The 16,342-nt window shown below is 43.8% G+C and overlaps 1 protein-coding gene across 4 annotated transcripts in view; it reads left to right on the forward strand.

Annotated features, from left to right (window-relative positions):
- Window positions 1-617: 617 nt before the first annotated feature.
- RELL1 (RELT like 1) overlaps window positions 618-16,342 on the forward strand; it is a 72,110-nt gene continuing 56,385 nt past the window's right edge. For all 4 annotated transcript variants that reach the window (XR_009540366.1, XR_009540367.1, XM_060148372.1 and 1 more), the window contains exon 1: window positions 618-802. Coding sequence is in view for 2 of the 4 variants with exons in the window: in XM_060148372.1 (XP_060004355.1) it covers window positions 715-802 (88 nt within the window). In the remaining 2 variants the exon portion in view is untranslated. The remainder of the gene's footprint in view (window positions 803-16,342) is intronic.

Below are 16,342 nucleotides of genomic sequence, written 5' to 3' on the forward strand. Positions count from 1 at the left end.
ATGGAAGTGGCGATAGGAAGAAATTTAAATGATTTGGCTTTTCTCATTTTCAAACATTGGAACTTGACATCCCGCGCAGCGCCCCTCCCCGGACCAGTCACCTAGGGGAATGCCAGCTGAACAGATAACGCCAACAGAGGAAGAAGATCGTGCCCATTCCAATGCTGGCCATGTCCACCCGTCCAGAGCTTCCTGACCTGCTCTTTTTCCTCTTCCCACACCCGCCTAGTCCCAGCGCCCTGGAGGACAAGCCCCGGCGACCCTGCCCCGACCCCGGGCTCCCGCACTATGTGGGCGGCTGCTGTACAGAGGGTCTGGGAAAGAGAACGAGCAAGCGGACAGGAGGGGCCTCGCCCAGTGGGCGGGGTACGGGGCGGGGCCATGGCCTAATCCGGGAGGCGGGAGCTGCGGACGGACTTGGAAAGGAAGCCGGGGCGAAGCGGAGAGGCTGGACCAGGCTGAGGTGGGCGGGTCCGGGGGCGGGGTCACTGGATGTGCCTCCTGCCAGTGCGGGCGGAGCCGGGGGCTAAACTGGGAGAGGCAGGGCCGAGAGGAGGTGGATGGGGCCTGAGGGGAGGGTCCCTGGTGGGGCGGGGTGCACAGCGCGCGGGGGCTGAGCCCAGACAGTCTGTCAGCGCGCGGGCTCCAGAGCTGCTCTTCGTGCCGGAGCCCGGGACGGCGCGCCCCGGGGAAGGAGGGCGAAGGGCCGCGGCGATGGCTCCGCCGGGACTCCTGGAGTCCGCTGTCCTCGCCGCAGCTGTCTTCGTGGGAAGCGCCGTGAGTTCGCCGCTCGTGGCCCCGGGTGAGTGCCCTGTAGCAGCCGGGGCGCGCAGGAGGAGGCGAGGGATCGGGACTGTAGTCCCGCTGCTCCTCGAGCTGCCCTGGTCCTGGCACAGCCGTAGGATCCCGGCGCTGAACATCTGGCTGTCTGGGGGTGGCCCGGGCCGGGCGCGGCGCGTGGAGATGGCTTCCGTCCCTCCCAGCCTGCTCGGCTCCCGCCTTCCCTCCTCCGAGGACCTGTTACCCCCCGGCCCCACCTCTGAGCTGTCTGGCGTGTAGGGACCCGGCCGGCTCTTGCCTTCCTCGGGAGCCCTTCCGCCCGGGCCCAGCAACCTGGAGCCCTGCGGACCCCTTTCCTGCCCTTGTCCTCAAAGGCCCCGCGAGCGGAAGATCGTGACACCGGGCACCGGGTGCGCTGTCGTCGCCTTCCTCCTCCTCCTTTTTTTTTTAAAAATCTTAAAACCTTGAGGAGTTACAATTTCTTTCCTTTCCAAGTTTTAATTTATTTTCGTGGTTGATGGATTCTTGTAACAGGTTGGGGATTTCTGGTTTCCTCCCACATATCCTGGATAAGTCAGGCTTGGAAAAACGGAAGGCGTGTTTGTAAACTTACCTTTTTGTTTTTCTTATTTGAGTTGATTCCTGTCACCACAAAAGGAACCTTCTGTGGTCAGAGCAGGAAGCCACCAGCGGAGATGATAAAATGCTGTCCCCAATGATGAACTTGGAGCAGTTTTTAATTGAAATCTAAGAGGAGGTGTAACTTTTACGGAAGTCCTTTCTCACACTCTTGTTTTTATAATTATAGACACCAGGGATTCCTTACCACCGAGCCCCTTCTTAACTGCCACCTTACAGCAGTAGTTTAAAAAAAAAACAAGTATACCTTCTTGTCCAGCTGGGGTTCCTAGAGCCTGGAATCTTACATCAGCAAGCTCTTCCAAGCTTGAGCAGCTCCTCTTCAGTCCAAATAATAAGCAATAACTGGAAGCCTTCCAACCATAACTATCTCCTCCATAGAAACACATATACTGCTCTTCACTCCTAAGAAGAATCCACTTGCTTACAGCTTTTAAACTGGCTTATCACTCTGGCCTTCACTTTTTCGTAGAAATCAGAATACGTTAGGAAGGGAACATATGTCTCCCGAGTCTTTATTAGCAGATCTGTATTTCCTTCAGCCATCCACCCTGAGGAAATGGCCGCTAGTGACATGTATTATTGGATGGGAGATTTTGGTTTTCACCCTGCATTTCATTGCTGAGACAGGTAGATGCATCATCAGGTTCAAATTGGACCCCAGGTTGTAGACAGTACTTAGAGGGCTAGAGTCAGTTGCTCCAGAATTTGAAGAGCTTGACCTGGGAGGGAAACTGTTAATAATTCAGCACATGATGCATGTAATCAGTCATAGCAGGAGAAATCATCTGTAGAGTGAGTTTGTGTTTTGATGGACCTTTGAGCAACACACAGCTTTCAGGACTGGAATGTGAGGACAAAACTCTTAATTACACAGTATAACACTTTAGAAGAATGAGGTATCTAAAAAGGAAAGGGTACAGAGTACAAATGTGCCAGTGTGACTTGAGACCTGTTTTGTGATGAAAAGATGCCCTGACCAGCCAACATCTGGTCCCTGTGGAATCTAAGATGGTGTTAATGTTTGTAGGGAATGTTTTAGGGAAGCAGGGAGAAAGATGGGGAGTAATGTTGAGTGCCTGCTATGTGTCAAGCTTTGAGTTGGGCACTTTATATTCATTTTTATACTTATTTCTCAATTCTGTGAAGTTATTTCTAGTGAGGCACCTGAGGCCCAGAGAGATTAAACAATTGGCCCAACATCACATAGCTAGTGTATCCGTCAGCATTCAGTCCAAGAAGCAGAATCACTAGGAGGGGAGTGTGTGTGTATGTGTGTCTATGTGTATCTTTATCTTTGATAACCCAGTCTGCTTGATTCCAAAGTTCATTCTCTTTGCACTATACTGCACTGCTCCCCAGAGAGAAAATAGAAATCACCTTCAGCCGTCTTGTTGAGATTCTAAGATAGGGAGTTTAGGACATCATAATATTGTAAACATGGGGTTATCAGAAGATGGGAAGTAGAGAAAAGAAGGACAGTTAAGTGCACAGTGGGTAGTGGCAAAGTCTCTGACTTCCTGCCTAGTAGAAGAATCTCATTAAGCTTAAGAATCTCATTAAGCTTCTCATTAAGCAGCATTCGAAACTATATACCACCAGCACCAGAAGGGATGGTTTTCCACATCTTGGCTTATTTATGTCTTTTAACTTCTCTGGTTACTTAGGGCTTAGTTTCTCTGCAGACAGTGGGCATGGCCTTTGAGTAAGGCGTGGGCTGAAAAGGACCAGGGGCTGGTGAATGAGAGGTGCCCTCTCCTGGGGCTCCGTGGGCTTCCATCCAGCCTCCTGATTCCTCATTTAGATGCTAACGATAAGCTTTATTAAATTCTGGGTTCTCCTTTGGCCAGGTAGCTGCCTAGCTGTATATTTACATTAATCTTAGTCAGTAGACAGAATGTTTTGAGAAGGCACTCCTTGGAGTTTGGGCTTCCCTGCCCAAATTTCATTTAAAGAGACAATGCAAAATTCGAGGCGTGCCTGTCCTTCCCTATCTCCCCATCCCCACCCCATCCCCGCCCCCAAATAAATCAAACTATTTGGGAGTTTCAGTAGTCGCATTTGAATGAGAGAGACCAAAGCCCCAGGTGATAGAGAAAAAAGTTTTCATTATTACTTTTTAAAAAATTGTCTCTGATGTTGAAGTTTAATTACACATTGGGACAAAAGAGTTGTTATTTGACACCAAAAAAACCATGATTTAAATTGTCATTGGTTCAAACTATTATGTTGAGTTGTTTCTGAGAATTTTAGGGCAGTTACTTCGGAAATTCTAAAGATTTGGTGGGCTGCTGAAAGCAGGGAGAACAGTGAGTCTGGCTAAAATTGGAATCTGCAGTTAGTACACTGTGGGCCCTTTTCAGAGGAAGGAATGCAGTGTTTATTATACCTATTTTGTGGCAGGCTCTGGTCTAAGTACTCAGATCATTTAATTCTTACAACATCCTGTCAGCTATATAGTTTTATTCCTCCATGTATAGATGAGGAAGTTGAATTCTGAGACGTTAACTTGAAAAGGTCACTTACCTGTGTAAGTTGGATTTTGACGTGGACTCACATGTATTCAATTCTGAGGCCTATTATTGTTACCAAATCATTCTGTTTTTCTTTAGAGTGAGGAATTTCTTTTTACTGTAAGATATTTATAAAGAATCATTAATAGGATAATGGCATGATAGAGTAGAAAGAGCACCAAGCTCTGAGTCAGAACCCTGGACTTGAAGTGTGCCTGCGGCTTTCTGGAGTGTGGCTCTCTCTGCCTCCATTTTCTTGCCTGGAAAATGGGTGTGTGCCAACCCCTATCTTTTTCTGCCTTACTGGCTGCTAGTGAGGAGCAAATGAGCTGGTGTCTCTGAAAGGTCTTGGCAAATGGCAGAGTGGTATATATCTTCTATCCTGCGTATCTTTTTTCCTGTATTTCTTACCCAAAGTGCCCATTAGACTAGACTTATAATGTCAACCAAACAACTGTCTAATAAATGTAGACCACACGTGTTTTCATTCTGGAAGTGGTGATGGTTTTGCAGTCATAGGTTCATGGTAAATATATAAAGTCTGGAGTGACACCTCAGATTCACGAGTTTGCTGCCATTGACTGGGAGTTAAGTAGCCAAACCTTTTTTTCCCATTTCTCCTCAGCTAAAATACAGTGCTCTTGGTATTTCTGGATAATTTCCCAAAAGATCTAAAGTTTTGGGGGAAAGGGAGAGAATAACGCTTGATCTCATTACTCCAAGACACTTGTCACTGTCAGCCTATTTCATTCTGGTCTTCTTTGTATGTATTTTCTACTTGGAGGGGATCATAATGCAAAGATACTTTTTTACCTGGCATTTTTTTACCTAATATTATACTTAAAGGCTTCTCCATTTCCCTACACACTCACAAAGTGGCTGCATAATATTCCATTACATGGTTCTCTGTCTTCTACCTCACTGTGCTTCCATTTTAGATTTTAGTTTTTGCTAATTTTTTTCCGCTCTGCGGCATGTGGGATCTTCCCGGACCGGGGCACGAACCCGTGTCCCCTGCATCGGCAGGCGGACTCCCAACCACTGCACCACCAGGGAAGCCCCGCTAATTATTTTTAAACGAATTTTAAAAGTCATTGTTTAGTGAACATCTATGCAAAACTTTGTCTGGATATCGATGACTTCCATAGAAAATGGGTTCCTGAAAAGGCAATGTTGGGGTCAAAGGTATTCATGTTTGAGGCCATTGATGCCATCAACCTTAGTGACCTGAAGGTTGTTCCAGTTTACATTCTCACAGCAGTGGTCAAAAGACTCACTTTTCATACCATTGGCATTTTCTCTGAAAAACATATTTGCTAAATTGTAAGGCAAAAATTTATACCTTGATTGTTTAAATGTGTATGTCTTTGATTACTAATAGGTTGACTATTTTCTTCTGGTATAATATTTGAGCCATTTGCACATGCCTGTAATCCTTTACGGACAATTCTGAAATCTGAAACACTCCGAAAACCAGAAGATTTTTGAGGCTTTTTGCATACTTCGTTGGTGGGTGAAACCTAACCTGAACCAGTGTGAATATTGCTAAGTTTTGGCTGCAGTAATAATAATGAGTTTGATTTCTGAGTGTTACATAATGTGTGCTAAATGCATTGCTACCTTTCTAGAATTACAAAGTCTGAATTTCGAGGCACATCTGACCTCCAGGCTTTCAGATAAGGGATTATGGTCCTGCATTTCCTCTTTCGTGACTCATCTGCTCTTGTTTGCGGGCAGCCAAGTGTAAAACTGCTCAAAATAGTAAAATACCCTATGGAGAAAAAGAACTCCTCAAATGAGTGGCGCGTCGTGAAAAGAAGCACTGCTTTGGTATTTTAGTGGGGAAACTAATAAAGCAAAGATACTTTGGCAAAGCTGAGGTTTCGTCTGTTCTAGGTGGGTTTAGGGATGGGAGCCCATTATAATGGAAACTCTGCTTTCCTCTGCCAGTTATTGACACGGCTTTCTTTGTAAGGGAGAAAAGAAACGGAATCCGCCCAAGGGACTTTTTGGGGAGGGAAGGTTGGTAGAGGGTGGTGGATACCCCCGGCAAACTGAGTTCCCGTGCCCAGTCATCTCACCTTGAGGATCCTCGTGCCAAACTTGTTGAACTCAGGGATCTTCTATCCCCCCTTTGCCGTGCCCCAAGTTTCCTGCGTTCTTGTCTTTGTTCATCTCAGGATCCCAAACAGCTTCCAGTTCTTCCCGACTCTCCCCTCCCCCCATTTTGTTTGCACACCCCTGGGTATAACTGCATTCCAACTACTAAGAAAGTGCCTGTTGTACAGAGGGCGAAGAAATCTTTGAGCCACTTTCCTCATCTGTGTTGTGGAGAAAATATGGCAGAGTTGCCTCATTGGCATCGTTGTGACAATTACATGAGATAAAAATGTAAGGGTGCCTTGCGAAGTGTTTGGCATGTAGTAAATGCTAAAAAATATATATTATTATTACTTTGTCCTTAACCAAATACTACCTGTCATAGCTCTCAGATGGGACAAAGTTGCTGGCCGCTCCAGAATTTTCCTTTCGGGCTCTCTGCCGTTGCCTGAGGTGTCCCCTGACTCATATGGCTCCTGAGCGCAGGCTGCTGAGGCTGCGGTGTCATGGGCACGAGGTTGAGGAAGCAAGTTGGGCAGCGCCAAGGTGCCAGGGGAGGAGTAGGGACCAGTGAACCTGGCAGGGAGCTCTCTCGGGGTGCAGGGGATATGTGGGGCTGAGCCATTAGCTACCAAAATTAGGCAACGAACGAGAAAAGGAAAAAAAGAAAGAAACCGTTAATCTTTATAAGGGTAGATAGGATGTGGCAGTTTCTTTGGGAAGAATTTTGAAAAGTTCACCAACTGGTTTTTCTTTAGCTGGTGGATTTGTAGGTACAGTCACAAAGTTTTGACAGTTTTCCCCTAGGATTGGTGTAATCATCCCATTGACATCCTGTTTGATTATCCAGGGTTGAACTGGTCATTGTTCATCTTCTCATTGTTCACCGGTGAATGTTATATTGAAGTAGGATATAATTAGAAATATATATAATATAAATAATAATATATAATATATGATATGTATAATATATGTGTAATAAGAAATATATTTAGTCTCTGTCCTCAGTTCGTGATGCAAAATTCCTCAGACCCTTGGGATTTCCTAAATGATAGGAGTGTCTTTTCTTTGTGAGGAGCCCCCTTTGAGCGAATGCTAATGAGGGGACTTAGGGTGGTACCCCTGATACCCTCAGGATGGGGCTGGTCACCTGAAGGAGGTGGGAGTAGAGGGTTGAAACTTTCAGCCTCACCCAGCCACCTCTTCCCAGAGGGAAGGGGAGGAGGCAGGAGGAGGGCCACAGATTAAGTGCTTTAAAAATTTGAATAACAAGACTTGATGAGTTTCTGGGTTGGTGACTGTAAAGAGATGTGTGGAGAGTAGCGCACCCAGAGGGCACGGAAACCCCACCCCTTTCCCCATCCCTTGCCCTGTGCACCTCTCCCCTCTGTCTGTTCCCGAGTTGTGTCCTTTTATAATCAACTGGTGATCTAGTAAGCAGAATGTTTCCCTGAGTTCTGTGAGCTACTCTAGCAAATTAATTGAACTCAAGGAGGGGGTCATTGGAACCTTCAATCTATAGCCAGTTGATCAGAAGTACAGGTGACAACCTGGACTTAACATTGGCATCTGACGGATGGGGGGCTGGGGAGTGCGGTAGGGAGTCTTTGGGTCTGAGCCCTTAACTTGCGGGATCGGATGCTCTCTCCAGGTAGTGTAGGAAATTGAGTTAGTTTCTTGGTGGTGCGGGGGAAACACATGCTGGAATGAGGAGGTAGAACCCTGTAGCATTAAGGCTGACGATCTCCTCAAAGCTTATTGAGCAGACGAGGATACTGAGTCAGCCTAGCCAGGTCTTAAGGGGGTTCTTTACTCTGTCTAGGACGCTTCCCACTGTATGAAAGCTGTCTCTCCACCTCAGTGGACCCCGCTTTGCTGCTTCTGGCAAGGTCTACACTTGCACTTGGTCCTTACGCTCCGGGGCCTGGTTTCTCAGCTCTCTGGATCTGGGGTGAGCAGGCCCTGAGGAGAATGACTTTGGCTAACTGACTCCTGTGAGTAATTGTGTTGTTCTTAGTCACGTAATGTTAGCGTCAGAGGGGACTCAGTGTTCCTCTTATAGTTCGTCCCTCCCTTTGCAGATGGGGAAGCTTCAGGTTCAGGAGCCGGCGGGAATCAGGAAGGGCCGTAGCCCATAGTCGAGGAGCAGAACGTTAGATTTGGTGAGGGAGGGCCTGTGTGTGTGTCTTGGTCACTGTCCAAGGCCCAGATCCAAGCACAGGACCCGGAACAGAGCAGATGCTTAAAAACATTGGAATGAAGGAAGGAAGGAAGGAAAGAAGCCAGGGGTGGAATCCAGGTGTTTTGACTCAGCCCAAGGTGTTTTCTTTATACTAAAGTGAAGACTTATGCTTTCCAAAATCATCCCTAAGTCTTAGCTGTAAGTCTCCTCCTCCATCTCCCTTCCCGAAATGGAAAGAGACTGCTTTGTCTGTCAGCCTCCACGGGCTATATTGCTCCGAAAGCCTGAGGCAGAGACTCTGGTTAAGGAGAAAAAAAGAATGACAATAAAAAAGTAAGCAAATACTGCCTTATCAGGTGAATATGCTGGAACATCAACACATTTGAATGTGTTAGTGAAAATTTTCAGTGCAAAGGTTTTCAAAACTCAAATCCATTCGTGAAGTTCTTTTCAATGACAAACTGAATTCAGTTGTGTTGCTACACCAGTACTTTAAATGCATCTATTAGTTTTATGTATATATATATCATATTCCCAATTTTATAATACTTTATACCTTTCCTTTATACCTTCGTTTCACAGGTTAATTCTTTAAGTTATTTACTCATTCAGCAAATATTAGCCAAGTGCCTTACTGGGGTACAAGACACTAGGATGAAGTGATGCGAATAGAATAGACACAGTCTGTGCCTTTACGGAGCCAGCGCAGGTTATCAGGGAGGATGATTAAACAAGCAATAATGATAAAATGTCATTACTACCTTGATAAGGAAAGTATGGCACTGGGTCAGAGTACCTGACCTGGGGCTGGAGGTGGGATGAGAGTTGAGTACAGGTTGAGCAAGACTTTCTGGAGGAAATGAAGTGTGAATTTATAGTCGTAAAAGTGTCAGCATTAGTCAGGTGAAGGGGACACGTGGTTGTGGAACAGAGGAGGTGAGAACGAGCAAAGCCATAGCATTGGTCTCTAAACTTGAGCATGCATCAGAATTAACTAGAATGCTGGTCAAAACACAGGTAGATCGCTCTCCCCCTCCTCCAGTGTCTGTAGGTCTGGGAAGGAACTGGAGAATTTGCATTTCTAACTGCTTCCCAAATGATGCTGTCTAAGTATCTTTTTTTTTTTTTAACATCTTTATTGGGGTATAATTGCTTTACAATGGTGTGTTAGTTTCTGCTTTATAACAAAGTGAATCAGTCATACATAAACATATGTTCCCATATGTCTTCCCTCTTGCGTCTCCCTCCCTCCCACCCTCCCTATCCCACCCCTCCAGGCTGTCACAAAGCACCGAGCCAATATCCCTGTGCCATGCGGCTGCTTCCCACTAGCTATCTACCTTACTACGTTTGTTAGTGTGTATATGCCCATGACTCTCTCTCGCTCTGTCACAGCTCACCCTTCCCCCTCCCCATAACCTCAAGTCCGTTCTCTAGGAGGTCTGCGTCTTTATTCCTGCTTTACCCCTAAGTTCTTCATGACATTTTTTTTCTTAAATTCCATATATATGTGTTAGCATACGGTATTTGTCTTTTTCTTTCTGACTTACTTCACTCTGTATGACAGACTCTAGGTCTATCCACCTCATTACAAATAGCTCAATTTCATTTCTTTTTATGGCTGAGTAATATTCCATTGTATATATGTGCCACATCTTCTTTATCCATTCATCCGATGATGGGCACTTAGGTTGTTTCCATCTCCGGGCTATTGTAAATAGAGCTGCAATGAACATTTTGGTACATGACTCTTTTTGAATTTTGGTTTTCTCAGGGTATATGCCCAGTAGTGGGATTGCTGGGTCATATGGTAGTTCTATTTGTAGTTTTTTAAGGAACCTCCATACTGTTCTCCATAGTGGCTGAACCAATTCACATTCCCACCAGCAGTGCAAGAGTGTTCCCTTTTCTCCGCACCCTCTCCAGCATTTATTGTTTCTAGATTTTTTGATGATGGCCATTCTGACTGGTGTGAGATGATATCTCATTGTAGTTTTGATTTGCATTTCTCTAATGATTAATGATGTTGAGCATTTGTCTAAGTATCTTAACCTGGAAATCCGTCCCCTCTTCATGGGCTAGTCGTCCTGTTTTCCTGCCCATCCTTGAAGCTGAGATATAGGATAACACTTCCAGGAAACCCTTCCTAGGCATTCTCAGTGATTTTATCTCCTGTGAATATACATCTCGAGTCCATGAATACATGTTGGATCTATTGTATGTTATTTAACATAGAATCATAGGCAGTTGTTTCCACTGTGTTTTGTGTTAACTAGACAGCAGAGCACATAAGACACACTCAAATATTTGATTACTTGATCAGGTTTATTTCTTGCAACCTCTATGAGGAGCAGGTTGCTCTATTCTGTTTTGTAGAGATGAGGAAACAGATGTACAGAGGGATAACCAAGATGAAGAGAAGTGAAATGTCTCATTCAAGTCCTAGATGAGGGGAAGCCAAAGCTATATATATGTTAATTGTTCTCAAATGTTCTTTGTTGTTATGTGAAATTACATGTACTCCATGCTCAGCGCTACTCGTGGAAGGATGGCCTTATATTTATTTACTATTATTATTTTTTTACTTTTTCATTGTAGGTCCATCTACTGAAAGAGAAAACTAAGGCAGTTTATTATTTGAATGTAGATTTTGTTCTTAGTGGAAAATGAGTGATTATCCAAGGAATTCTTCAGGAATTGTCTATTTACTTTTAGAGTACATATTTGAAGGGACTAATTCAATTTACATGTCATTAGATTTTGAAATGATTTTTATAAAGTTTTGGTATGAGGGAGATATTTTAAAAAATCTATTTCAGTTTCCTGAAAAGACACAGATTAAACAATTATGCCATTACCCTTCTTAGGTGGCCAGCTAAGTTTAGCTGAGTAGTCGGAGATTTATAAAGAACCTGTACATAACATGTCACGTGATAGGTAAGGGTCACAAACAAACAACAAATTCTTTTCAATATCAGTAACATGCCAATCCTTCCTCCCGCATGCATATTATGAACATAATGTGGTTCTCTGAGATTCCTGTAATGGGTAGAAGTTGGAAGAATTCACTGGGTTTTCTGTCTCACAATATAACTCGGGAACACTAATTTTCAAATATTCCAATGGCTCTCCATAGCTGGAAGTCTCCAACACAATCATGTGAATTATTCACATTATAAGAAACGGCAGCCCGGAATTTCCTGGCATTGGTGAAGTGGCAGATGGCTAATGAACAGGCATTCCTTCATTTTTCTTTGCATGTTTGTGCTATAGAGTTGTATGGCCTGAATGCTTCTGAGGCTTCCTCAATTCTTTCCAACCTCCTCCTCCGCTATTAAAGCAAAACACAAAACAACCACCCACAGGAAAAAAAAAAGAGGCATGGGCTATCGCTTAAAGCCAGATGATAGGGCCAAGGAAGCTGGGTTTTGAAGGTAAAACTCATTTCCCATGCATGATTGCCAAGTCAGTGTCTTGATAGTCTTTGCGGGTAAAACAGGTAGATATTCCATACAAACAGCATGCAATTCATTTAAAAATGAGGGCCTTCTTTGAGGTACTGTTAGGTGTTGTGTAGGTATATAAAATGAACAACAAACTTGGTTTCCGTTCTCTACTAACTTGTGATTGAGAAGGGAGAGGAGATAAGCTATGAATACAAATTGTTATAGAATAACAGAGGATGTATTTGGTATCATCAGAGACCTACAGACGAAGTGCCACGTGGGATCACAGAGGAGAGAGACTTTCCTTCTGATAGAAGGTATGGAAAAGCCTTGAGAGCCTAAAACTTGGCATTTTAAGCAGACCTTAAAGGGGAGTGTGGGGATGGCAGCCCAGCAAAAGGAACAGTTTGTGCAGAGGTGTGGAGATAGGTCAGGAGAGGTCAGTGCAGACCTGGTGAGACTGCAGAGGGTGGGTTGAGGCTAGGCTCTGGGGCTCCTGAAACTAGGTGCTTGACTGTGCAAGCAGTTGGGGGCTAAGGATGGGGTGCAGTGCAGGACAGGGGACCAGAAGGGCCCTCAGGCATTGCAGTGTGATGGAAGAGCTCCAGATGCTGAGCTGAGTAAGACCTGAGTACCAGACATGGCCCCAGTACTTTCAACAAGGCCATTGAGATTGCTGTGTTGTTTCCTCATCTGGAGAAAAGGGGGAGGGTTGGGGGTGGGCAGGGAGAGGGGGAGGGAAGGAGAGGGAGAGAGAATGAATATACCTGTTCTTTATACATCTCAAAGTTGTTTGGAGGATCAAACGAATAATGTAGTCCTTTGTAAGTAATACAAATATGACCTATATAGTGTATAGGTTTAATATCATGCATATGATATATAGATAGAAACAAGTTTTCCAAGTTTGCTGGGAAATTAGAATTATGAAGTAAGTGCAGTGAATCGTCTTGGTGGTGTGAAGGCCAGAAAGTGCTCATGAATGGTAAAGGCTAGAGTAAATCCTCTGAAATTGTGTAAATCATCTTGCCTCTTGAATTCTTCATTGCTTAACATTTATTTTTAGAGGACTGTTGTGCATGTCCAGCTTTTGCGCTAGCTATTGTTGGTCAAGTTCTCATTGTTTTCTTCTCTCTCCAGGCGAGCCCAGGTCAGGAGGGCAGTGCTGGCCATCAGTGTTTAGGGTCGTGTCTTTAAATAAAACATGCAGATCAACACTGCGTTGATTTATAAAACCCTGCTTGGCTAAGGGCTCTATCTCTCTGTCACTTCTGGCAAGTCCGTTTTCTTAGTCCCTTGATTTCTTATAACGTGACCGAATAGATTTGGGGGAGGAAAAATAACTCACTTGAAAGTAATTTAGTGTACATTAGGTGCCTTCATATTATGGACATAGTGCTTACAGAGACAGAGGACTTGGTGTGTCTTAGTGCCTGGGAGCCGGTGGTATAGGAAGCGGGGAGTCTTCAAGGAAGGAAGAATTCTTTTGCTTGAACCATATGATAAAGTAGTTGATCTTTTCCATGTCATTCAGTGATGCACCTTGATATATAAATAAGACTCTTGACTTTGAGTCAATGTGGTATAATAAAGGATATATATATGTGTGTGTATATATATATGTGTGTGTGTGAATATATATGTGTGTGTGTGTGTATATATATATTTGGTTTTTGTTCCATGTTCCTAGCACAAAACTCATAAACCCTTGGAATTTTCTGAGTGATAGGAGTGTCTTTTGTTATTCTTAATGAGGCCTTTAGACTATATCTGAGTTCACCCTAATGAATGACTCTTGGTGGGCACTTAGATAGCTTCAGGATGAGGGCAGGTTGTCAGAGGAAGCAACTTCATGATTATAGCGGGTTGGAACTTTTAGCTGTATCCGCTGAACTCAGGGAGGGGTGAGGTTTTGACGATTGAGTTAATCACCAACGGCCAGTGACTTAATTAATCATGCCTATGTAGTGAAATTTCTTAAAACTTTGATACAAACTCTGAAACAAGGAGGCTAAAGGAGCTGCTGGGTTGGTGAACCCATGGATGTGCTGGGAGGGTGGTGGGTCTGGAGAGATCATGGAAGCTCTGCGCTACTTCCCCTCCCCACCCCCAATTCTTTGCCCTACACATCTCTTCCATTTGGCTGTTCCTGAGTTGTATCCTTTATAATAAAATGATAATAATAAGTATAGCGCTTTCCTGAGCCATCATAGCAAAGTGTCGAACCTGAGGGAGATGATGGGAAGCCCTGACTTTGTAGTGGGTTAGCCTGGTTAAGTGGTTAGATGCCATTTGCAGCCCGTGTCTAACGTGGGGTTTGCACTAACTCCAGGCAATTGGTGTCAGAAATGAATTGCATTGCAGGACACCCAGTTGGTGATGGAGAATTAGTTGTTGGAAAATGAAGCAGTCAAGTCTTTCTTATTGTGAAATATCAATGCATAATATTAAAACATTGTGGCTGTAATATTCTCTGAAATTATGATAGTTTACTATTTAAAGACTGAAAAGTCCTTTAAGAAAAAATTATAGTGGGAAAGAAAAAAGTTATCAGGCCAGTGCCTTATTATTTATGTATTTACATTGTGTTTTATAGTGTAATAAAGTAGAAGTTACACCACTCTGTGGTTTCCATTGACCCGTCTCTCCTAAGGTGTAGACCAAAGATTTCATAGCCTTTTCTCTGCCTTCAGTCAGTGGAAATATCTAGTACGTAAGTATTATGGATTGCAGTTATAGGTAGTCTCCTCACTAAGGGATTTTCAGTGCTTTGGTTTACCTCCACAGCATTAATATTACTATTAGGATAAACCACAGGAAATTACCAATATTCTACTGTTTTTGACCTACAGTGACAACAGTTTCATATGGTTCAAACTTAATAGGAATTAAGTTCTTATTGACTTTCTATCTGCAGTTTAGAAAAAAAACAACTGTCGTGACTGCCATCAAGACATTTAAGGGACTTCCCTGGTGGTCCAGTGGCTAAGACTCCGTGCTCCCAACGCAGGCGGCCCGAGGTTCGATCCCTGGTCAGGGAACTAGATCTCACATGCCACAACTAAGAGTTAGCATGCCGGCAACTAAGATAGCCTGCATTTCTTAAGGAAGATCCTGCACACGGCGACGAAGATCCCATGTGCCGCAACTAGGACCCGGCGCAGCCAAATAAATAAATATTAAAAAAAAAAAGGCATTTGAGAAAATACTCAAAGGCAAAAAAGAAAAAAATATGTACTCCCAAGTTCCACCAACAAAAGATACAAAATACTAAAAAGAAAATAAAAATAACTTGTAATCTCACTACTCAGAGAAAACAGGCAATAGAGCATAGAGTATGGGGCTCTGGAGCCAGGCTGCCTGTATTAAAATCTCACCTCTGCTATTTGCTAGCTGTGTGACCTGGTATAAGTTACTTGACCTCTCTGTGCCGTAGTTTTGTGTAAACATTTTCGTACTTTTTCTTTCAAAAAACTGAGATGGGACTTCCCTGGTGGCACAGTGGTTAAGAATCTGCCTGCCAATGCAGGGGACACGGGTTTGAGCCCTGGTCTGGGAAGATCCCACATGCTGCAGAGCAACTAAGCCCATGCGCCTCAACTTCTGAGCCTGCGCTCTAGAGCCCGTGAGCCACAACTACTGAGCCCACGAGCCACAACTACTGAAGCCCTCGCGCCTAGAGCCGCAAGCAAGAGAAGCCACTGCAATGAGAAGCCCGAGCACCGCAACAAAGAGTAGCCCCCGCTCGCCGCAACTAGAGAAAGCCCATGCGCAGGCAACGAAGACCCAACGCAGCCAAATAAATAAAGTAAAAAAAAATTTGTCTCAATAAAACTGAGATCATGTTAGCTCAGAATACTGCTTTGTGTTTATTTCTTCACTTAACATTTTTTATTAACAATTTCGATCATTTTGGCAAAGGGATATGGCAAATCCGATCCCTTCATACAAATAGTTTCCTAAACAAAGGGAAGTTTAGGATTTTCAATAAGTAATCAGCAATTTCAACAGTGTGGAGTGTAGATCAGATGGCTTTTTGATTTTGTTTCTTATAATGGTAGCAGGATTTTTTCTTTTGAAATAGGTATTTAATGCCAAAAAAATAGATAAATTGACCTGGAGAGACTATAACTTAAATGCACCTTCTCTTCCCAATAGTTGACTCGCTAGGGAAAACCATTCTCTCATTCTAGGTTTCTTATTGAAATAGATGAGTAATGATTACTCATAGATTATTCTACTCAAAACACTAACTCAACATAGAGATGAGCTATGGATAATCCCGTTTTGTGGAACTTTACTGAATATCAAAACTGGTAACTCTCACAGGCAATTGAGCACAGAGTATGGGGCTCTGGAGCCAGGCTGCCTGGATTAAAATCTCACCTCTGCTACTTGGCTAGCTGTGTGACCTGGTATAAGTTACTTGACCTCTCTGTGCTGTAGTTTTTCTATCTGTAAGATGGGGTTGAAAACAATAGTGCCTACCTCATAGGGTTATTGTAAAGGTTGAACAAGTTCATACCTGTAAAGTGCTTGGAATAGTAATTATTACAAAGTATGCATCGGTACGTGACTAATATTAATAGTATTTTTCTAGGTGTCTTACCCTTGCTACTAGTTTTCAGAGTTCTTATTTGAGTTTCAGGCTACTGACGTTCATTTATTCCCCTTAAATCAGG

Source organism: Lagenorhynchus albirostris, chromosome 4 (genome assembly GCF_949774975.1).
Source record: "Lagenorhynchus albirostris chromosome 4, mLagAlb1.1, whole genome shotgun sequence".
Classification (NCBI taxonomy): domain Eukaryota; kingdom Metazoa; phylum Chordata; class Mammalia; order Artiodactyla; family Delphinidae; genus Lagenorhynchus; species Lagenorhynchus albirostris.